This window comes from Anabrus simplex, chromosome 1, assembly GCF_040414725.1.
Source record: "Anabrus simplex isolate iqAnaSimp1 chromosome 1, ASM4041472v1, whole genome shotgun sequence".
NCBI lineage: Eukaryota > Metazoa > Arthropoda > Insecta > Orthoptera > Tettigoniidae > Anabrus > Anabrus simplex.
Genome location: NC_090265.1, coordinates 628,576,077 through 628,600,961, shown reverse-complemented (window position 1 = coordinate 628,600,961; position 24,885 = coordinate 628,576,077). Strand labels below are relative to the sequence as shown.

General features: G+C 39.6%; 2 protein-coding genes across 2 annotated transcripts; both read left to right on the top strand.

The window, feature by feature from the left end:
- The first annotated feature begins 226 nt into the window (after positions 1-226).
- LOC136882628 (uncharacterized) lies at positions 227-4,044 on the top strand. The gene is made up of 2 exons (XM_067155144.2): positions 227-352; positions 2,888-4,044. The coding sequence occupies exons 1-2, from the start codon at positions 299-301 to the stop codon at positions 3,833-3,835; spliced, it is 1,002 nt and encodes a 333-aa protein (XP_067011245.2). The 5' UTR covers positions 227-298; the 3' UTR covers positions 3,836-4,044.
- A 15,857-nt stretch (positions 4,045-19,901) lies between these two features.
- Positions 19,902-24,076, top strand: LOC136857220 (uncharacterized). Its single transcript, XM_067135691.2, has 2 exons — positions 19,902-20,046; positions 22,637-24,076. Exons 1-2 carry the CDS (start codon positions 19,993-19,995, stop codon positions 23,582-23,584), a joined length of 1,002 nt encoding a protein of 333 aa, XP_066991792.2. The 5' UTR covers positions 19,902-19,992; the 3' UTR covers positions 23,585-24,076.
- The last annotated feature ends 809 nt before the right edge of the window (positions 24,077-24,885 follow it).

Below are 24,885 nucleotides of genomic sequence, written 5' to 3'. Positions count from 1 at the left end.
GAGAAGGGTATTTTGATTATAATGAGGAAGATTTGAAGACGACTTGATTAAAATGGTGGGAAGGAGACCGTAGAACAGAGAGGATTGCTGTAGAAGAGGCGAAGGCTAAATTAAGAGTGTACAGCAATAGACAAGAAGGAGAAGTAGCGCTGATATGATAACTCCGTGATTCAGATGCGGCTTGTGTTGTGATTTCTTTACTCTGTACATGTAGCACGTTACGTGTCATCCACCTGGAGTAATATAAAAGTACAGCGTGCCTCAGGCAAGGTATCTGTTCCTCCAAGAGATCAGCACCATGAACAGCTACAACCTAGCACTCCTCTTTGGCTGTGTGCTCTACCTGAGCACTGTAAGTAGCATATCGTCTATATTTTTGAAATGCAAAGAGTAATTTAAAATTGCTGCCAATTTCTCCTTCTTATTCTTCTCCTTCTTGTGGAAGATCTCACAAACAGCCTTCATCTTTTTGGTTTAATCGTATACATCATCCTACTAGATATGATTTATTCGACATCTTTCACTACTACTTCCAGTATTTGTTAGTACTCTGAAAATTTGCCTCATATAACCTCCCATCGTTCCAGTGATGTCAGTGATTTATTAAAATTATTAAAATAATACTCTCTCTAAATTTGTTTGCTGGCCATAGCTAGTGTTTACTGTGCGCTATGCCTCCTGTTATGGGCTAGAACAAATTTGTTACTTTCATTGACCAGTCACAGTCACTTCCTTGTCCTTTCCGGTATGAAAGTGACTGAGACATGATCGATGGCAGTAAAGCCACTTCGTAAGCAGACAGTCCTGTTATGAATGGCGCGAAAATGCATTTCGGTGGACTTGCCTCTAAAATGTAAATAACAATTTCTGAGAGAGGAAAGCAACGGAAACTACCTTACTCCCCATTTGCCTTGTAGGCCTCTTGAGTGATATCTTGGAAACTACGGCTAGAGTCCTGCGCGGAAATACGAAATAATATCCGCATCAGCGCAGCATCCGCTCCGCACCCGCATTTCCTTCAACCGCACCAGCATACGCATCCACGAATGGTTATCCTTATCCGCGAATGGTCATCCGCGGATATAGTAAATATTTAACTACACTATATTACACTGAAGGTAATGAAACGGATAGATCTGTTAACATTATACAGTAGGCCTGACACCTGGCACCAGGCACAGGTTTATGAGGTATTTCCTTTTGCGACCACTACCGACATATTAACATTCGTTCCCTCCTTCCATTAATTGCGGGCAGGGGCCAAGTAGGCTTAGGTCAGATTTACGGCTTTATTGTCTCAAGACTCCTTATAACTTACCATTCGCCTAACCACAAATAAAAATAATAGTTTACGTGAGCAACAAAAACCTATTTAGAAATTATCAGGAAAATTATCCGTGCTGTCATAAAGTTTATATCTGTCAAGAGAATACCTTCGCATCCGTGCAGGGCTCCAACCAGGATCCAACCAGCTTTCCGGCTAAATATTCCCTCTAAAACCTGCTACAACGCTCTATCTGTGGCTAATTGGTAGAGTAGCCACCTCCTTTGTATAACGGTTAGCTGACTAGCAATTGGCCTCGGATGTCCAGTATCGATTCCCGGTACCAGAAAGGAATTAAATTTGAGAGAAGGGTCGTTATGTGGTTAAAAAAGATATATACAGTTCTTCTCCATAGGGGACGTGCCTGAAAATATCTGTACAACCATGTGACGAACGCGAGTTTACTTTCTGGTGGTGGACGGTCGAGCTCTGAGTCGCACGACCACCGCTCCTGAAATGAAGAGTCATTGACACTTTTGAAGGACGAAAACAAAAAAGGAACAATTCGACACTGCATGTCGTACGATGTCAAGCGCATAGAAGTGGTATGGAGACTACTTCTATCTTTATAGACCAAAAATCTTAAAAAAAGAACAATAGGACGATAACCTTTAGTATAAGGGCTCCTCTGATCTGTTAGGGTAAACTGGATGCCTATAATACTTAGCCTAAAAGCCATTAAATAAAAATGCCTGGCACACAACATTATTATTATTATTATTATTATTATTATTATTAGTATAAACTTGAATTAATTTCACCGATTGAGAATATTTTTCAAGGAATTGAATGCATTTTGTCCCAATGTGGTAATATCATTGTTGTAACGTCCTAAAGAGCTTGGAAACTTCGTTGAAATTATTATTATTATTATTATTATTATTATTATTATTATTATTATTAGGATTAGTAGTAGTAGTAGTAGTAGTAGTAGTAGAAGAAGAAGAAGTGTTCACATCTCATATATATTCTCTTTAAATCCGGCTTCAAGTCGGCGTTTTTCGATGTCCTCGCCTTCTTTAAAAAGGATGGTAGGTTTTGAATAGGAGCAGTCGATTGAAATTTGTGAGTCCTTACATGTGAGAGAGTGGCCTATCAGTAGATTTACCAGCATGCGGTATTTGATATTTCTCGGTTTTTCCATCCAGTAGTGCCATTATGGATAAGAAAATTGTGACCGCCTCATTGTGACCGCTTATTACGCTGTGTTGAATTTGGGTGGAGTAGGTATTGGTGGGAGTATGTGGGGAGGTCACGATTTCACAGGTATAATTGGATATACCGGTCTTAGTCCAGGTCTTGGTAAGGTTGTATGTGGTGGTCATGAATTGGGAAGAGTTACCGTTATTTCTGGTCTCGGTCCTTGCTGACGAGATGTAGAACAAAAATATCCAACCGCACACCAATGGAAACCGAACCCACAATCTCCATAAATACCAATTCACGCATAAGTTATAAAACGATTATATATATAATTATAAGGCTATTACAGCTGTAAATCAGGACTGTTATTTCAGTATGTTTACAACTCAAAGTACTGATATTATTGTTCTATATTTACAGGCTGCAGCAAATCCAGGAGTCGTCCACACCCATGGTCATGGAACTGGCCTAGGAGGAGTTGTCGGAACCGTTGGTCTTGGCAAGGGTGTCCTAGGAGGAGTCAGCCTAGGAGGAGTTGGCTTGGGTGGAATCATCGGAACTCACGGATTGGGTGGAGTCGGTTTTGGCAGAGGTGTATTGGGAGGTCATGGCTTCGGAGGAATTGGCTTAGGTGGAGTTGGCTCTGGGGGAGTTAGCCACGGTGGAATCATCGGAACTCACGGTGGTTTTGGTGGAATCGGTATTGGTAAGGGTGTGCTGGGAGGTCATGGCTTAGGAGGAATTGGCCTGAGAGGAATTGACTTAGGTGGAATCATCGGAACTCACGGTTTTGGTGGAATCGGTATTGGTAAGGGTGTATTGGGAAGTCATGGTTTAGGAGGAATTGGCCTAGGAGGAATTGGCTATGGAGGATTTGGCCACGGTGGAATAATCGGAACTCACGGTTTTGGTGGAATCGGTATTGGTAAGGGTGTAGTTGGAGGCCTTGGCTTGGGTGGAATTGGCCTAGGAGGAGTTGGCTCTACAGGAGTTGGCCTGGGTGGATTAATCGGAACTCATGGATTTGGTGGAATCGGTATTGGTAAGAGTGTGTTGGGAGGTCATGGCTTCGGAGGTGTTGGTCTAGGAGGACTTGGCCTGGGGACTCACGGATTTGGTGGAATCGGTATTGGTAAGGATGTATGGGGACATGGCTTAGGAGGAATTGGTCTAGGAGGACTTGGCTCTCGGGGAGTTGGAATCGTCGGAACTCATGGTTTGGGTGGACTTGGGTTTGGTAAGGGTGTGTTGGGAGGCCTTGGTTTGGGAGGAGTTACCGGTTTTTCTGGCCTTGGTTCTTTGGGAACTGTTGGTTCCGTAGGTATTGGAAAAGGTCTCGTTGGTGTGGGGCATCATTATTACCATTAGAGAGCTAACAAGTCATTGAAATGAGTCATCTATTAAGTGACCAAATATTTGCAAACAATTTTTCATAAGCAAATTATTGTGTGCTTTCTTACATGAATCATTGTTTGAATTATTCGATTTGAAGAATAATCCACCTGTTCGAGAAATGTATTTCCGTTGTGGACAGCAATGTGCCAGGACTATCTGGAATAGGTAATTCAAAATCACTAAATCTTGGGGAATTTATTGACTGAATGTTATTCTGTTTAGTAGGATCTTCCTGGATGCTTCATTGCTTACATGTGATTTGTTTTCTCATGAACATAAAATGTACTTAATTTTCAAATGAACTGCAAAACTTGAAGTTATAAGCAAGATGTGAAATAAATGTACCAGTTTTTAAAGATATTTTAACATGTGAAAGCGAATGGACAATTTGTATACAGCAAATGGACTTAACATGTATCAATATTTGAGAATAATGAAACTGATCAATAAATGGAATTCATCGTTTGAACTTGTCTTGACTCTCCCAGAATAGCATTCCTTCCGAACTCCAAGTATCACATGCTTCATTTAACAAGGTATAACTCTCGAAACTATTAATATATACTGGAATACCGGAAATTCCTTGCGGAATACTTTGGATTATTACAGTTGTTATTTATATCAAATAGAACGATTACAGTGAGAATTATTGAATTTTTAGATCCATACGGGTAATTTATACAGGAAGAGGTCAGCAAACCTTTACTTTATGTAAGTCGTTTTAGCTCCATTTTCAGCCTAGCAGCTTTCTGTTTATAGGGTCCCGGTTTCGATTCCGAAAGGAACAGTGTATATTAGCCACGTCCAGGTCATTCCTCGGGCCAGGCTCTGTGTGTCTTTGTTCGTTTTAATGAATACCTCTTCATATACGCATAAAACACACCATACTACCAACCACCACAGGGACACGCAATGTTGATTACAACACTCTACATAAGGTTGGTGTCACGAAGGGAACGCTTTCCTGAATCTGGGCCAACACATACGTTGTGGCAACCCTAAATAATTGGTAAAATAGTCAGGAAGTCATACTTTCGGTTAATTTAATGACTAAAGATACTGTCTCGTGTTCTTGGGGCTAACGTACGTACCTCATGATTCAATAATCTATGTTGTTCGTTTTTGTAAGTGTAAATGTAACAGTCGAGAAATATTTTTATGAGAGGGCCAGACACGTGGTGTAGAGCTATCATCTTTGTCCCTTTTCCGGATTGCTCGGGTCGTTTACTAGCTCATCCAAGAACTTTTATTCATTCATTCGTTTTACGAGATATGTATGCATAGGTTAGCAGCTGTGTTCCTTACTTGGCAGTGTACGGCTCCATTAACAGTACAGTAGATGGCGTGGAATGAACCTGCTTGATTGAGACGACCACGGGGTTATCGGTCTTCTTGAACAGCAAGGAGTGGGGAGTGAAATGAAATGTGTATGGCTTTTAGTGCCGGGAGTGTCCAAGGACAAGTTGGGCTTGCCAGATTCAGGTCTTTTGATTTGACTTCCGTAGGCGATCTGCGCGTCTTGATGAGGATGATAATGAATACGACATGTACACCCAGCCCACATGTGAGCGAAATTATGGTTAAAATTTCCGACCGTGCCAGGAATCGAACGCGGGACCTTGTGTTCGAAGGCCAGCACGCGAAGCATTTAGCCATGGAGACGGATAGTGGGGGTTGATTCCGTTTCTTTGTTCCAATTTTAATAATGAAGAAGACAATTAAATGGTCCGAGAATAGGAACTAGTTTCTCTCCGCCACGTGTGTTCGAATGAATTTCTATTTGATATGCGAGCCAATACGCAAGTCAAGTAACAATACTGAAGAAATTGTTACACTGACCATGTGACCGTCATTATCCACAGGCCATGTAATAGTACAGTACTCATTTTATCAGACACTATGATCATTGCAATGGTGGAAATTGAATTAATTTAAGTCGATTTGTAGCGATCTAGAAAGGGGTGTGTCTTACATTGTAATTAATACTTATCAATAGTGCCTGCCAGCAGGAGGGCGTCTGCTGTTGTAATCAGTACTCCCCACATCGACTTTAACTAGCAATAGGAATGGGGTAGTTCTCCAACGCCTGTGTACCATTGTAATGCATAATTCCCTTCTTGATTTGACTAGCAGAAGGCAAGGGAGCGTGCATTTTTGTAAACTCTTTTACCTGATTCTCTTTATCATTAGGTATAGGTGCCCCCGATTATAAACAAATTTACCCACAAAATGTGACTGACGTTACGCATAGTGAATTGCGGCAGACAAGTGGACCTGTCGTTATCATCACAACTCTGCAACTCGCACTTCACATTGGAAAAAACGTCTGCGGACCTCCCTATGCTTTTTCTCGGATAACGCCAAGAGACATGCAATTAAAAAATGTTTATTCACCTCATGTACAGCAATTAACTTCGATATCCGTATACATTGTAGAATACCGTAACGAAGCAAGGGTACATTTGCTAGTTATTATTATTATTATTATTATTATTATTATTATTATTATTATTATTATTATTATTATTATTATTATTATTATTATCAGTTACCCACTGCCTCTCTCGCGTGTATTTCGTAATTTGATAAAGCAATCGATCCTCGGTATTGTACTAAGACATTATCTGAAAATCCCTAAAGTATAAAAATTCAACGAAACATTGAGCTCCATTTGCCCCAGAAACACTTTGTAATCCTCGTTTGTGGTAATGACTTTTGGGGCTAAGATGACCATGAGTCATACTGTAAAACTGTACACGTGAGAACGTCTTCTCTCAAGTAAAAAAAAAGTTTCTTTATTTTTAAAGGAGATTCCAAATACCTATTTCCACATCTGCAACATCTTCAGGATTTGAGACATAAGTATCCCCATAAACAGAAATCAACCCATTTATCAGCCCTTCCCCCACCCCCACCAAAGTGGATATTCCGAAAAACAAAGTAGACACTTTTCTTTATTTTTAAAGGACTGTCCAAGTACCAAGTTTCATGTCTCTAACATGTTAAGTTCTTCACATACACTGTAGAAAATCCGGTACTCATTTTAAAAATTCACCTACTTTTCAATTCTTTTCAGCCCCTTAAGTGTTTTTCCGAAAACAAAAAATACGTGTTCCTTTATTTTTAAAGGGGATTCCAAATACCAGTTTTCACGTTTGTAACATCTTCAGATTTTGAGATTTATGTATGCTCATAAAAAGTTCACTTTCTTCACCACATCTTTCCATCCCCTTCCCCCTTAATGAATTTTTCCGGAAAACAAAAACACGTGTTTATTTATAAAGAGCTTCCAAACACCAATTATCATGACTCTAACACCTGAAGTTTTTGAGATACTTGTATCCTCATGAAAGGAATTCAACTCCTATTTCTCACCCACCCACCCCATCGAAGTTGATTTTCCCCTCAAAATGCGTGCTTTATTAATTTTTAAAGGAGATCAAAATACCCATTTTCACGTCTGTAACTTCTTTAGGTTTTTAAATATAAGTATCCTCATACAAATAATTCAACTAATGTTTCAATCCCTTCATCCCCACATAAGTGGATTTATCGAAACCAAAAGAATACGTATTTCTTTCTTTTTAAATGAGACTCCAAATACCAATGTTTATGTCTGTAACATCTTCAGTTTTTTAGACATCAGTTTCCTAAAAAAAATTCAATCCCCATTTCAGTCCCTTTTACCCCTACATCAAATGGTTTTTCCAAAAAAAAATAATGTCTGTTTTTATTTCTAAAATATTAAAAATACCAATATTCACATCTGTAACATGTTAAGGTTATGAGATATCCTCATCTCAAAAATTTACGCCAACCAACCTTTGCGCCTTGCCCCCCCCCCCCCCAAGTGCTTTATCCGAAAACAAAATAATACATGTTTATTTTTAAGAGAGATTATAAATCCACTTCACGTCTGTAACATGTTAAGTTTTTGAGATATACTGTAGATATGCTCGGGGCTTATGTGTACCAGTTTTGTTTGGCATCTATGCCCAAACGTACACGCATAACCTCGCTGCCGTAAAATCATGGAACTAACGTTTCCATGGTTACGGCAGTCCATTTCTTTATCTGATTCCTAGAGCAGGTACCAATATCTCGAGAACAGTTCGTTTTAGGGCCTTAAAACGTGGTTTTCGGGTCCTTAGGACTTATCGAGTTTTGTATTTTGCTTCAAGGAGCTTAAAATGAGCTTTGTCTTGACATTGTACGACAAATTCAATATTCCGTCTATATTAGCCTATTATTTTGTATCTCCCCCCGTCGGCCCCCCTCCACGGAATTCTTTCGAAAATAAAATATAGCCTATAGCACTCAGGGATAAGGTATCTTTCTATTATTGAAATAATTTTTAGAATAGCTCCAGTAGTTTCTGAGATTACCCGCCAGATATACACAAACTCACAAAATTCGCACTCTATCTTCTTTATATTAGTATAGATTTTTATGTCCTGCACTTTCCCACATATCTGGTTTGCCCTTAATTTCACACACGTGTACATAGTATCCACATTGTTCAAACACATTTAGATGATCCCACAGACAGAGACTTAACTATTAACATATCACTCACTCGCGTATCTATCTAGATAAGTGGTTCAGAGCCTTTTGTGGCCCATTTCCCCTTTCTGTAAGTTGACCAACACCTATCGCCCCCTTTTCATTTTCATTGTATGCCTAATTTTAATTTCGAGTAAAGTGTAAATTAAAAGGCACTTTCATAATTTTAAAATTTTTTCTGCCGTATATAAAAACAACCAAAGCAATTTTATGTGGTCACTGATAAATAAAATAGAAAAAAATAAATTTTACATTTTTACATATTTTTGAAGAACAAAGGAATGAAATAATTAACTAAGATCATTGGACTGATTTAAAAAACAAGGGCACATTCTTTCATTTTTAAATTGGAATCTGGAAAAATTGAGAAATTTGACAGTTAAATTTGAAAAAGTAAATGAAAGTTTGAAAACACTGTTATTGTTTCATTTTACCTTTTCAGTGGCTGCCTTGTGCTTGGTGGATTTCAGTTAAGGGTTGAATATCCGGCTTTTTGTTCGTCAAGTTCAAGAGCAAGTCTTCTTTGAGGCAAATTTCCGACTTCTTTGTTTTGTGAGGAGCTGGACAACAGAACTAAAACCTTTTTCAACTAAGAATTTTGACGAGAACGAGATGGCAATTGGTTCAGTTTTTCCCCACAGTGGTGGATGAGTGTCCATAAGCTTCACCCAGGCTAACTCGTAACCGCTCTGCTTGAAAATGATTTTCGCATCACAGTCATACTTCAGATCTAGAAACTTCGTCTGAAAAGAATTATCAAGCTTATCGAAAGCTTCAAACGAGAATGGATCTAGAATCCAATCCGGAATTTGTAACTTGGACAAATCTTCAAATCTTGATCCCATGTCGGTTTTTAACTGGTCAAGGTGATTAGTAGAAATTAGGATTTTGTCTTCTGGGAGTTTAGGAGTCTCGTTATCTGACAGTGAGCCCCTCTAAGGTTAGGAAACTGAGTCAGCTCTTTACGGCCAATATTTACCTTGTAAATATCTAACTTGGCGATGCATGAAGAAATAATTCCTTTGGCCTTGATAAGGTTCATCTCGTTTCCTTGAAGCCTTATATTGACTTCGTTCATTTTTTTCAAAAATATCTGTAAAGTAAGCAGGTTCCAACTTGCGTTGCTTCAAATTCTCACATAATACAGGATCAGACATGTCCAGAAATTCAGTAACCGTGTCAAATAATTCCAAGAAACGGCCCAAACCGTTTCCTTTGGTAGGCTATCTCACGGCCGTATGTAGAAGCAAGCGTTCGAATTCCTCGTCATTTTCATGGCAAAGTTGTCGGAACAGGCAGTCACAGAGAGAATTAGCTTTGATATTGTTGACACCAGTATTAACCAGTTGTAGGGTTTCGTGCAGGATATCACTCAATTTTTTCCCAGATAAGTGTTGACGATGAATCACGCAGTGAATAGTGATGAACTCTGGCACTTCCTCCTCAAGGCAATATTTTCACATATAAGTGCTGACGATGAATCACACAGTGAATAGTGATGACCTCTGGCACTTCTTCCTTAAGGTGGGCTAGAAACAAAGCATTGCGACCTGATATGGCAGGAGCACCGTCGTTTGCGCAAGCGCTCACGTTTGATAGGCGGAATCTCTTTTTCCTCACAGTAACTTTGCACCACTTCAAAAATCGACGATCCCTTCGTATCAGTGATCAAAGTTCTAGCAAACAACATTTCTTCGGTGATTTCCTTTTGTTCATTGATAAACCTCGCGTAAGATATTTAAATACAATTACTTTGTTATCAGTCAAAGTTGATTCATTAATCTGCAATGCAAATTTACTTTTTTTCCAGCAAATTGGCGAGTTTGGATTCAACGTCAGTGGTCATTTCCTCAATTCGCCTGGAACCAGTATTGTTGCTCAAAGGAACCGATTGACTTATTGCTAGAGCCCTCGTCTAGCATGATTTCAACTATTCATTTTAGTAGCCGGCAAAACAAGAGTTTCGCTATTTGTGTGAAGTTTACCACATTTAGCGGTCATTAAAGACACCCCCGTAAGAAGCAAGAAGACCTTTGTCAAGATCGGTTGCTCGTTTTTTAAATAATTCACACACATTGGGCCGCTTATTAGCTTTAGCTTTAAGGTGTCGAAAATAACTAAGTTCTTTACTCACTTTATCACTGTGTACTCTTGATAAATGATATTTCACTCGCGAGGACTTCATGGTTTCATTACTAGTAAATGTTTTATGGCACAGAAGAGAATGTGGAAAGTGCAAGTTTTGCGGTGACGCGATAAAACCGAAATTTAAATATTCAGCTGAGTATTGCCGACACATTTTTTTTAAATCCATTGTGCATAAACTTCTACACTTCAAAAACCGCACAGAAACAGATAATTCACACACAAAATCAGAACAGTCACGCACTAAAACTGATGGTGAGGCACACAAAAGCTAGTTAAGACTGAAGACGAATGTAGATTAATGGCAATTGTGTTGTGATAGCAGAAGATGGAAGGGGTTGAGTCACCAGTCGGCCGCACTGAGCAACAAAAGGTGGGGACTGTGGAGAGGGGTGAGTACAGTGAACTCGCTGGCTGAGAACAGCCTGTGATCCGCGCTACCCGGCAACTTCTACTGTACAGTAATATTTTAATTTCCCACTTTGAATAGTAATCGCCCCCAAATCGCCCCCCCCCCCCACCACTTATGTATTGCCCCCCTGACATCCCAAATCGCCCACTTGGGAGCGATCGCCTCCAGGTTGGGAACCACTGATCTAGGTCGATGATTCGCACCTCGCGTCGATCGCTAACTCTCTCCACTCGTCAGCATTCTCAAACTAAAGGAGGAGTAACTATAAATATGAATTAAAGTTTTGACGCATCTGAACAAACTATATTCGAGAAATTGAGAAAACCCATATCAGCTGGTCGAAATTGGAAAGACTTATGAAGTCCGCCGAAATATCTAAGTCCAACCCTATACGAATGCTTCACTAAAATACGTAACAAGCTATGAGTACCTTACACAATAGTTCATAAAAATCCCCGGAATAACATTGTGATTACCAAATAAACACAGAGGACAAGGAAAATAAAACTACTAAAGGAAAAGTTTACCCCATTGAAACTCGCATATTGCATTACCTACACGTTATATAAAAATCAAAATGCTATCTGCAAAATTTTATTTAAAAAGTTAAATTTACATGTTAATATGACACGGGCTGAATTTAATGTTAAGACATCATTAGAATGTACTTACAATTTTGGTGTGCAATCTGCTATCATCTGGCGGTTCCCATATGAATTTAGTTATCCATAGCTGCCGTCTCGCTAGTAGAGGATTCATCTCGTTCCGTGCTGACTTCATGATGTCTTCGGCCTGCTACCTCCAGCTGTTGAACGTTCCCCGCTGCCTTCGCACATGAATTCCGCAGGCACACAGATGCGATCTCGATGTTGTAAATTCTGGGTTCGAGGGGCATTCACAAACATGCGAACAGAATTTGGAATCAGGTTACTTGAAGCAGTGTCTATTGACTTCGAAACAATACGATACTGATAGATCCACTCATAGACTCAAGACGGACTACCACCAGTAGTGATTACTGTCCCTGAAGGCCGCTACACGATTCTCGTCCGTTATAGAGAGAAATTTTCACTGACATGTTCATTCCTAACTACGCGACACTATTCATTGATGGTACACTTTTCCTGGCTAATATGGCAGTTTATTTTGTTATTTTGTTATTGCCTATGACAACTACACGTGCGTAACTTATGCTACAAAAACCACTAGTTCTCTATACATTAACTCACTACGTCATGACGATTTCTAACAGTACTACAGGCTCTTAAATGAAACGTATTCATATAGCCTGAAATACTATTACTTGTCTGCATTCCCTTGCTGAATGCTGAGTTTGGTATTTCACCCATCCACATACAATGGCTGTAAATTCACACAAGATGTAGCTGCACTCTGGAAAAGACTGTTTATCGGTTTAACGTAGAGTAAGACTCTGGCTGGAACAATACTGACTATACTGCGTGTCGATGGACCTCGGAGGGATTTTTATGGATGACACGGTTAATCTGCTATGGAGAGGGAAATTCCTCATACACTGATAAAATCGGTCCGCCAATAATTGTCTTTCAGAGTCGACTGGGTATTCCTTTGATAGATCTTGATATCCTCTATCTACTGATCTATTTTCATTAAAATTGCATCATCGGTTCACTAGTAATTTCTAAAGAAATTCCTTTCATTTTATAGCATGGACGACGTGGTATGGGGACCACGTTTCTGCGTTGAGATAAGCACTAGTAACATTTTGATCCTATCATCGCACGTCTATCTTACCTGCGTCATTAGATTCTGCTCGATAAGTAATTCATCTTCTTACATTATCAAGTGCTGCAATTTATGCTGAATTTATTGATTTCTTACTTGTGAATCTTGGGCTTGTGACGAAATTTCCTTATTATTATTATCACTTAAGCATTGAAATTTTGTGTGTTGGTATCCATGAATAGGCAAGAAAACCGGTGGGAATATCCAGTTCTCAAGTTAAAACCCTGTAAACTTTACTCCGCCTCCTGACACAGGCAGCAGATGAACGTAGCGTCCACTCTCGCGCTCGCTTCCACGATAGAGAGCGCAATACCAAGGCCACGCTGTACTTACAGCTTTACCCCCTCTGTGCGCGCAACGAGAGCCCTGCATCCAAACTCGCGGCGTCGTTCGTATCCCGAACTGGGCATAAAATTCAGTTACAAACAAAAGTAAGAGTATGTCTTACTAGGCTTCATGACATGTCTATTAGCGTGCTATTGAACGATTTCAACACATACAACCATAAGTTTGGAAATTCTCTTACAATACTTCTCACCTCAGTTTCGACTGGGGCTGAACTATGGCTTAAAAGCCATCCAGAGTGTCACAGTTCATCGCATTGGCCCCTAAAACTATGGATTCGACACTGGTATTGGTCGTTTTCGATTATTATTATTATTATTATTATTATTATTATTATTATTATTATTATACTTATTATTATTATTATTATTATTATTATTATTATTATTATTATTATTATTATTATTATTATTGTACCGGGGGGTACACCTAAGCTCCGCACATTCAAAAGATGCGCCATAAAGAACTCTATCTGACCAAACGTGAAACTGCTACTACATAAAGTTGGAACTTTAATTAGAAGATGTCACTACTGAAGGATTAAGTAATTTTGTTGTTGTGAAGTTGCCTAGACTGACTGGATGTATTTGCTTTGTGTTTGTTTACTTCAAGAAGTTTGGACATTTCTCCATAGATGTCATTACCTAAAACTTGATCACGCACTCTGGTGCAAAGGGGAATAAGTTGTTATTGAAAGAAATTTTGTGTTCATAGGTTTTCTCTTGTAAATCAACGTTCATTTATTTTTTTATATATCAAGGTTTGCAACATTTCTCTCTCATTCCGGCAATTATTGTTTGTGACCAATCACTAATTTTCTGTACTTATTTTTTAAGCCTATCACAGGTTTCTTCTTGGTTTTTGGGTGTAAAATTTTGAATTTTGAATTTACCAATAAAATTGAGAGAGTGTGTGCGGATCAGTCCTGAGTCCTCTCGAACCCTCCCTGCGGGTATATAAGCTGAGGCCTTTCTGGCTACCTTGTCTCATTGATCGTCGTCTTTCTGAGTGTGTGTGTGTGTGTGTTAAGGCAGGAGGCGGGACGCCTCATTCGTCGGCAGGCAGAACAACAGCCAGGTAATGGCCACCTAAAATCTATCTTTCTTGCTGTCTCCGCGAATTTATCCGAGGGGAAATTCCTAATTTCTAACTATGTAACCGTTTTTTGTAAACTTCTTTCTTTTCATGTAAAATTTCATAAGTCTTTAATTGTAAATCGGAGGTAGAGAGTGAGTTACCCTCTCGAGCTCCTCTTCATCTTGGTTGGAGGTGACTACGATTTCGTAACTGTTTTCTGTCCTGTAATGTGTTCAATGTATTTTCATTCGAGTCACCTCAGTAGCTTGGGATCAGTCCCTGTATCATCGGGCCGAGAGCACTGTTAGGTTTTTAATACTTCATTGTCTAGGGGCGCAAGTGTACGCCTCTATTCAGTTTGTGTTTTTGCCACTCATTTAACCCGTTTATTTTTTTTCACGAAGGCCCAGTAGCTTGGGTACTAGATGCCTCTGTACACTAACTTCTGTCAACTGTAAATATGTGCCCAGAGAGGCCAGAGGTTGTAAAGGTTTTGTAATGTTGCCTTAAACGGACTGCAAGAAATTTGTTAAATTTGGAGGGCATGTAAGCTCTTTCCCAAATTTCGGTAATATTGAGGAGTGCCTCTGGAAGGCAGTAAATTTGTTGGAGCAAAGTGCTCTTGTATTTCTGAGATATAGTTTGTCTGAGCAATACCCCTTTTGAAATTGTAAACGTGTAAACTGAGGGCTCGAAGCCCAAAATTGTTAAACTCTCCATTCTGGGGTGTTCCACTCTTGTAACTGAATCGGCATTGTACCTGAGATTTCAATGTTATGTCACATAGTGAAAATGTGTTAAGTTGTTGTTTTTTTTCGAAAGAAATAGAAACTTTATTTAAAGTTTTAATACAAATTTTTCTATCGCAGTTAGATCCATTCAAGCCCGCACCTTCTTTCACCTCTTTCTGCTCCACGGATAACCCCGGATTTATTATTATTATTATTATTATTATTATTATTATTATTATTATTATTATTATTATTATTATTATTATTATTATTATTATTATTATTATTGTACCAGGAGGTACACATCAACTCCCCACATTCAAAATACGCGCCTTAATGAACTCCTCTATCGACCCAAACGTGCAATTGCTACTACATAAAGTTGGAACTTTAATCAGAAGATGTTACTACTGCAGTTGTAAGTAATTCTGTTATTGTGAAGTTTCCTAGACTGATTGGATTTCTTTTGGTTTTGCTTTTGCTGCACATCAAGAAGTTTGGACATTTTCCCATACATGTCACTACTAAAAAACTATGGTCATGCACTCTGGTGCAAGGTAAAGGAAGTTGTTATTGAAAGAAATTCTGTGTTCATGGGTTTTCTTTAGTAAATTTTCATTTGTTTTTCTGATATATTTAAATTTTTGCAACACTTATTTCTCATTCCGCCAGTTTTGAAGTTAGCCAATTGGAATTTTCTGTAATTATTGTTCAGCCTATCACAGACTTCCTTTTGGTTCTTTGGGTGTAACTTACGCATCTGCCAATAAAATTGAGAGGGTGTGTCCGGACTAGTCCAGAATCCTCTCGAACCTTCCCTGAAGGTATATAAACTGCGGCTGCTCTGGCTACCTTGTTTCATTGATCGTGTGTGTGTGTGTGTGTGTGTGTGTGTGTGTGTGTGTGTGTGGGTTAAGGCAGGAGGCGAGGCGCCTCATCTTTCTGGGAATTTCTAACTATGTAACCAACCTTTTCTCAAATGTAAATTTTCGTTCAGCTAATGTAATATTTCATAAAATCGTTAACTGTAATTCGGGGATAGAGAGTGCGTTATTCTCTCGAGTTCCCCTTCAACTTGATTTGAGGTGACTACGATTTTGTAACCGGTTTTTTTCAGTAATGTATTAAATTAACTTTCATTCGAGTCACCTCAGTAGCTTGGGATTAGCCCCTGTATCATCGGGCCGAGAGCCCTGTTAGGGTTTAATACTTCATTATCTAGGAGCGCAAGTCTACGCCTCGATTCAGTTTGTGTTCGGGCCATTTATTTAACCTGTTCCTTTTTCCACAAAGGCCCAGTAGGTTGGGTAATTGATACCCCTATGTAAAACAAATTTTGTAAACTATGCCATGAGAGGTCAGAGATCATAAAGTGTTGTCTAATGTTAACTTAAGTGGGCGGTTAAAATTAGATGACTGTTGGAAAGCACGTAAGCTCTGTTCTAGTTTACTGTAATATTGAGGAGTGCCTCTGGAAGGCTATAAATTTGTTAAGCAAGGTGCTCTTGAATTGGGGGATTTCTGTCCTTGCCTAAATAATTCCACTTTGAAATTGTAAATTTGTAAACTAGGGGCTTGAAGCCCAGAATCGTTAAAGTTCTGAATCTTGAATTTTCCAATTTTTGAAGTTGTCACTGTACCTGTAACCTCATTTTATAATTCAGTGAAAAAATTGTTAAGTTTGAAGTTCTGAAAGAAATATAACCTTTATTTAAAGTTTTAACTTAATTTCTAATATCGTACTTAGACCCATTCAACACCCGCACCTTCTTTCACCTCTTTCTGCTCCACGAATATCTCCGTAACAATTACTATTCTTCTTGTTTTCGAATGGGTCTACTATGGACCACGTTAAGCATCATTCATTTACGGTTCTTCCTCTTTCGATCGGCCTAGTACTTCTTCATCCTTTCGGAGTGGGCTTCTTTACGTTCTCGTGACCAGTTGTTGCCGGTCCGTTTTTTGCTACTTTGATCTTGGAATCCCTTAATTTTGTTGATGATTTTTCTGTATTCCTGTCTGTTATATACTACCTGCTGTGATATATTATTTTCCTCCATATCCTCCTTCACCCCTTTAAGCCAGCTAGTTTGTGTCTTCCTGTTCTCCATGCATTGCCACCAGGATGTGGTGGGACTATGGAGGGCACCATAGTTTCTAAAAAATGCCACATAAATCCAGTGACGGCAATGTGACAAGGCGAGTGAGTGCCGCCTAAAAAGCACTCTGCCATTCCCGTGGCGTCTGTTCCCCATGTTAGGGGCGGCCTGGAAAACTTCTTGGTGCAGCGAACCAAGTCGTAGCAGATGGAAATGCAAATTTCTAGAAGCACAAGCTCTAAACAAGTATCAGTCATGAAAGGTGCAATGAGTAACAATTACTATTATTATTATTATTATTATTATTATTATTATTATTATTATTATTATTATTATTATTATTATTATTATTTCTTCCGTTTCCAACCCTACCCAAGGGGTGCCTTATCCCCACACTGATTTTTCTATCCTGTAAATCACATACTGTATGTACCAAGTATTTTTCAGAGCTGTGCTGGAAAATACACCCATTCATCCGTAATTTCAGTCATTTTGGACGTTATCTTTTTAAACCTTTCTAACCCCCATTCAAATTGAGGCTGAATTTTGACACTACTGCCTTTCGTTTTCGATTATTTTTCTCTTCTGTGGGTTCAAGACCTATCTTGCCCACACATATTCTTTTCCAGATTGAAAGTCATATTTGTATCAAGTTTGGTTGAGAGATAGGATGGAACATACAAGTTACATCAATATACTCCGTCATTTCTGAACGTATTCTTGTCACCCTCTATGCCAGAGGGGCCTGAAAGTTGACTCAAATGGCATCCAGACTCTCACTGCTCACCTCAACGACCCCCAAAACTATGGATTCGACATTATTTTCGATTATTTTTACATGCCACCCTTTTCCCACTCCCACCACTATGGGTGTAACAAGTTTGGTTGAAATTGTACCAGTGGGTTAGGAGGCGATTAGGAAAAGTTCTCTATGCAACATGGCGGTGTGTTTCCGTCCTCCTATATACAGCATTTCTTATCGGACAATACAGTATTATGATACAGAGTTAGCCGCTGTCGCCAAGTGACAATCTGTCTACCAAGGTTGGTCCAAACCTTAGCGAGGCTTTGAAATTAAATTACTGTAATTACATAAAATAACTCATAAAACCTAACTATCGGATTTCGTTCAAACCACTTCCTAAACTGAGGAGTAATAAGAACAAATTGGAAAATTTTCAGTGAAATCGATCCAGTAAAATTTTACCCCATTCGACACAAACAAACATACAGTGGCTTCAGTTTTGTATATATAGACAGATCATTATTTTCAGCAACCCAATGGATTAGCTCAGCGGTAGGGGGTTGACTATTAATATGGACTCCGGAGACGACATGGGTTCGAATCCCACCGTCGGCATTTCTTGAAATAATTTTCCATGGTTTTCTTTTTCATCTCCAGACAAATTAAGTTTCTTTTTACCAAATTTCTATTCAAAAATAGTTTCCTTCTTCAACTAGACCCCAAGCTAGTGGTCACCTCACACATTGGAGGAATGGGAAGTCTACCTCAGTAGCCGAGTGGGTAACATGCTGGCCTTCTAACACAAGGGTTCCGTGTTTGATTCCCGGCTGAGTCAAAGGATTTTTACCTGGAATGTAAGTTTCCTGTCACGTGCGTATGTGTGTCTCGCCATAAATATTCAACCTCCTCAACTACCGTACTCTGTATGGAGATTAGGGATAGGTGGTGTATAATGGGACGAGTCTCCATTACAGTGTTGAGGGAAAAATCCTTCCCGAACTAAAAATGGAATTGGCACATTCTTATTTATTAATGAGTGTTGTGGGGGATGGGGCTATTTAAAGTCTGCCTAGTGCGTCATAAACCTTAAACGGGTCCCAGCTTGGGGGCGATCTTTGTTTTAAGGGCAAGAACACGTAAACAACCATATTATCTTCTTAAGACTAATCAACACATAAAAACTAAGTGGTCCGATCCTTCGAAAAATAAAGATGTCGGCTGTGAAGTGCCTGTAGTGGAAATAGTCCATAGGTCTAGCTAGACTAAGGAGTTGGGTCGCAAGAGAACAGAACTGATAAGGAAGATATGATAGGAAACAGAGAAGTAAACAGCCCGGTACAACTAACTGAAAACAATCAAAGATGCGACAGTGTGGTGGTCAATATTGTTTCTTTACATTTCAACGTCCCATTAACTCATATAGGTTGTCGACGACGACGGGTGAGGGCAGGGTTAGGATTGGGATAGAAGCGCTCGTGGTGTTAGTTAAGGTGTGGAAATGCAAACCACTGAAAACAACCTCCAGGCTGCCAACTGTGGGATTCGAATCTACAATCTTCCGAATCCAAGTTGACGGCTATATGGCTCGCACCTTGCAGCCAGCTCGTTTGTGATTATTGTTATAAGTACAAATTGGCAACCATGCCTCTGAACTCTAAAACACAAGTGAAAGAGAAAGAAGTCCAGCTCCTGGAAGTATGAAAAGTAGGAAGAGAAAAGGAGCGAAAGGCGACGTAGGGAGTGAAAATCAAACACACCTTAGGCCTCGCTAACGTAATATGTTGCGGTTGGAAGAGGACAAGTATTGTCCAAGTGAGATCGGACAGGAGGGTTAAAGGTGTGAAGCCTGTCATAAGATAGTGGAAACAAAGCATACCTCGCTTAGATAACCCGTGGTCGCTAACGCAGGCTCGCAAAGTTGAGAATCTGAGAGTTACACCTATTGATGTAGGAGAAGGGTATTTTGATTATAATGAGGAAGATTTGAAGACGACTTGATTAAAATGGTGGGAAGGAGACCGTAGAACAGAGAGGATTGCTGTAGAAGAGGCGAAGGCTAAATTAAGAGTGTACAGCAATAGACAAGAAGGAGAAGTAGCGCTGATATGATAACTCCGTGATTCAGATGCGGCCTGTGTTGTGATTTCTTTACTCTGTACATGTAGCACGTTACGTGTCATCTACCTGGAGTAATATAAAAGTACAGCGTGCCTCAGGCAAGGCATCTGTTCCTCCAAGAGATCAGCACCATGAACAGCTACAACCTAGCACTCCTCTTTGGCTGTGTGCTCTACCTGAGCACTGTAAGTAGCATATCGTCTATATTTTTGAAATGCAAAGAGTAATTTAAAATTGCTGGCAATTTCTCCTTCTCATTCTTCTCCTTCTTGTGGAAGATCTCACAAACAGCCTTCATCTTTTTGGTTTAATCGTATACATCATCCTACTAGATGTGATTTATTCGACATCTTTCACTACTACTTCCAGTATTTGTTAGTACTCTGAAAATTTACCTCATATAACCTTTCATCGCTCCAGTGATGTCAGAGATTTATTAAAATTATTAAAAGAATACTCTCTCTAAATTTGTTCGCTGGCCAGAGCTAGTGTTTACAGTGTGCTATGCCTCCTGGTATGGGCTAGAACAAATTTGTTACTTTTCATTGACCAGTCACAGTCACTTCCTTGTCCTTTCCGGTATGAAAGTGACTGAGACATGATCGATGGCAGTAAAGCCACTTCGTAAGCAGACAGTCCTGTTATGAATGGCGTGAAAATGCATTTCTGTGGACTTGCCTCTAAAATGTAAATAACAATTTCTGAGAGAGGAAAGCAACGGAAACTACCTTACTCCCCATTTCCCTTGTAGGCCTCTTGAGTGATATCTTGGCCAACTATGGCTAGAGTCCTGCGCGGAAATACGAAATAATATCCGCATCAGCGCAGCATCCGCTCCGCACCCGCATTTCCTTCAACCGCACCAGCATACGCATCCACGAATGGTTATCCTTATCCGCGAATGGTCATACGCGGATATTATAAAGATTTAACTACACTATATTACACTGACGGTAATGAAACGGATAGATCTGTTAACATTATACAGTAGGCCTGACACCTGGCACCAGGCACAGGTTTATGAGGGATTTTCTGTTGCGACCACTACCGACATATTGACATTCGTTCCTTCCTTCCATTAATTGCGGGCAGGCTTAGGTCAGATTTCCGGCTTTATTGTCTCAAGACTCCTTATAACTTACCATTCGCCTAACCACAAATAAAAATAATAATTTACGTGAGGAACAAAAACCTATTTAGAAATTATCAGGAAAATTATCCGTGCTGTCATAAAGTTTATATCTGTCAAGAGAACACCTTCGCATCCGTGCAGGGCTCCAACCAGGATCCAACCAGCTTTCGGGCTAAATATTCTTTCTAAAACCTGCAACAACGCTCTATCTGTGGCTAATTGGTAGAGTAGCCACCTCCTTTGTATAACGGTTAGCTGACTAGCAATTGGCCTCGGAGGTCCGGTATCGATTCCCGGTGCCAGAAAGGAATTAAATTTGAGAGAAGGGTCGTTATGTGGTTAAAAAAGATATATACAGTTCTTCTCCATAGGGGACGTGCCTGAAAATATCTGTACAACCATGTGACGAACACGAGTTTACTTTCTGGTGGTGGACGGTCGAGCTCTGAGTCGCACGACCACCGCTCCTGAAATGAAGAGTCATTGAGACTTTTGAAGGACGAAACAAAAAAGGAACAATTCGACACTGCATGTCGTACGATGTCAAGCGCATAGAAGTGGTCTGGAGACAACTTCTATCTTTATCGACCAAAAATCTTAAAAAAGAACAATAGGACGATAACCTTTAGTATAAGGGCTCCTCTGATCTGTTAGGGTAAACTGGATGCCTATAATACTTAGCCTAAACGCCATCCAATAAAAATGCCTGGCACACAACATTATTATTATCATAATTATTATTATTATTATTATTATTATTATTATTATTATTATTATTATTATTATTAGTATAAACTTGAATTAATTTCACCGATTGAGAATATTTTTCAAGGAATTGCATGCATTTTGTCCCAATGTGGTAATATCATTGTTGTAACGTCCTAAAGAGCTTGGAAACTTCGTTGAAATTATTATTATTATTATTATTATTATTATTATTATTACGATTATTATAATTATTATTACTATTATTATTATTAGGATTAGTAGTAGTAGTAGTAGAAGAAGAAGAAGAAGAAGAAGAAGAAGAAGAAGAAGAAGAAGAAGAAGAAGAAGAAGAAGTGTTCACATCTCATATATAGATATTCTCTTTAAATCCGCTTCAAGCCGGCGTTTTTCGATGTCCTCGCCTTTTTTTAAAAAGTGGTTTTGAATAGGAGCAGTCGATTGAAATTTGTGAGTCCTTACATGTGAGAGAGTGGCCTATCAGTAGATTTACCAGCATGCGGTAATTGATATTTCTCGGTTTCTCCATCCAATAGTGCGATTATGGATAAGAAAATTGTGACCGCCTCATTGTGACCGCTTATTAGGCTGTGTTGAATTTGGGTGGAGTAGGTATTGGTGGGAGTATGTGGGGAGGTCACGATTTCACAGGTATAATTGGATATATGTGGTGGTCTTGAATTGGGAAGAGATACCGTTATTTCTGGTCTCGGTTCTTTGCTGACGAGATGTAGAACAAAAATATCCAACCGCACACCAGTGGAAACCGAACCCACAATCTCCATAAATACCAATTCACGCATAAGTTATAAAACGATTAAGGATATAATTATAAGGCTATTACAGCTGTAAATCAGGACTGTTATTTCAGTATGTTTACGACTCAAAGTACTGATATTATTGTTCTATATTTACAGGCTTCAGCAAATCCAGGAGTCGTCCACACCCATGGTCATGGAACTGGCCTAGGAGGACTTGTCGGAACCGTTGGTCTTGGCAAGGGTGTCCTAGGAGGAGTCAGCCTAGGAGGAGTTGGCTTGGGTGGAATAATCGGAACTCACGGATTGGGTGGAGTCGGTTTTGGCAGAGGTGTATTGGGAGGTCATGGCTTCGGAGGAATTGGCTTAGGTGGAGTTGGCTCTGGGGGAGTTAGCCACGGTGGAATCATCGGAACTCACGGTGGTTTTGGTGGAATCGGTATTAGTAAGGGTGTGTTGGGAGGTCATGGCTTAGGAGGAATTGGCCTCAGAGGAATTGACTTAGGTGGAATCATCGGAACTCACGGTTTGGGTGGAATCGGTATTGGTAAGGGTGTATTGGGAAGTCATGGTTTAGGAGGAATTGGCCTAGGAGGAATTGGCTATGGAGGATTTAGCCACGGTGGAATCATCGGAACTCACGGTTTTGGTGGAATCGGTATTGGTAAGGGTGTAGTTGGAGGCCTTGGCTTGGGTGGAATTGGCCTAGGAGGAGTTGGCTCTACAGGAGTTGGCCTGGGTGGATTAATAGGAACTCATGGATTTGGTGGAATCGGAATTGGTAAGAGTGTGTTGGGAGGTCATGGCTTCGGAGGTGTTGGTCTAGGAGGACTTGGCCTGGGGACTCACGGATTTGGTGGAATCGGTATTGGTAAGGATGTATGGGGACATGGCTTAGGAGGAGTTGGTCTAGGAGGACTTGGCTCTCGGGGAGTTGGAATCGTCGGAACTCATGGTTTGGGTGGACTTGGGTTTGGTAAGGGTGTGTTGGGAGGTCTTGGTTTGGGAGGAGTTACCGGTTTTTCTGGCCTTGGTTCTTTGGGAACTGTTGGTTCCGTAGGTATTGGAAAAGGTCTCGTTGGTGTGGGACATCATTATTACCATTAGAGAGCTAACAAGTCATTGAAATGAGTCATCTATTAAGTGACCAATTATTTGCAAACAATTTTTTATAAGCAAATTATTGTGTGCTTTCTTACATGAATCATTGTTTGAATTATTCGATTTGAAGAATAATCCACCTGTTCGAGAAATGTATTTCCGTTGTGGACAGCAATGTGCCAGGACTATCTGGAATAGATATTTCAAAATCACTAAATCTTGGGGAATTTATTGACTGAATGTTATTCTGTTTGGTACGATCTTCCTGGATGCTTCACTGCTTACATGTGATTTGTTTTCACATGAGCATAAAATGTACTTAATTTTCAAATGAACTGCAAAACTTGAAGTTATAAGCAAGATGTGAAATAAATGTACAAGTTTTTATAGATATTTTAACATGTGAAAGCGAATGGACAATTTGTATACAGCAAATGGACTTAACATGTATCAATATTTGAGAATAATGAAACTGATCAATAAATGGAATTCATCGTTTGAACTTGTCTTGACTCTCCCAGAATAGCATTCCTTCCGAACTCCAAGTATCACATGCTTCATTTAACAAGGTATACCTCTCGAACCTGTTAATATATACTGGAATACCGGAAATTCCTTGCGGAATACTTTGGATTATTACAGTTGTTATTTATATCAAATAGAACGATTACAGTAAGAATTATTGAATTTTTAGATCCATACGGGTAATTTATACAGGAAGAGGTCAGCAAACCTTTACTTTATGTAAGTCGTTTTAGCTCCATTGTCAGCCTAGCAGCTTTCTGTTTATAGGGTCCCGGTTTCGATTCCGAAAGGAACAGTGTATATTAGCCACGTCCGGGTCATACCTCGGGCCAGGCTCTGTGTGCCTTTGTTCGTTTTAATGAATACCTCTTCATATACGCATAAAACACACCATATTACCAACCACCACAGAGACACGTAATGATGATTACAACACTCTACATGAGTTTGGTGTCACGAAGGGAACACTGTCCTGAATCTGGGCCAACACATACGTTGTGGCAGCCTCAGATAATTAGTAAAATAGTCAGGAACACACACTTTCAGTTAATTTACTGGCTGAAGATGCTGTCTCATATTCTTGGGGCTAAGAGACCTATCCCATGATTCAATTACCCATGCTGTTCGTGTTAGTACGTGTAAATATTCGAGAAATATTTTTGTGAGAGGGCCAGACACGTGGTGTAGAGCTATCATCTTTGTCTCTTTTCCGGATTGCTCGGGTCGTTTACTAGCTCATCCAAGAACTTTTATTCATTCATTCGTTTTACGAGATATGTATG

Bases quoted from the DNA above. Each gene is read 5' to 3' on its own strand.
- LOC136882628 (XM_067155144.2), top strand. From the start codon at position 299: ATGAACAGCTACAACCTAGCACTCCTCTTTGGCTGTGTGCTCTACCTG. The intron at 353-2,887 runs GTAAGTAGCATA...CTATATTTACAG, and splicing joins GTGTGCTCTACCTGAGCACT to GCTGCAGCAAATCCAGGAGT.
- LOC136857220 (XM_067135691.2), top strand. From the start codon at position 19,993: ATGAACAGCTACAACCTAGCACTCCTCTTTGGCTGTGTGCTCTACCTG. The intron at 20,047-22,636 runs GTAAGTAGCATA...CTATATTTACAG, and splicing joins GTGTGCTCTACCTGAGCACT to GCTTCAGCAAATCCAGGAGT.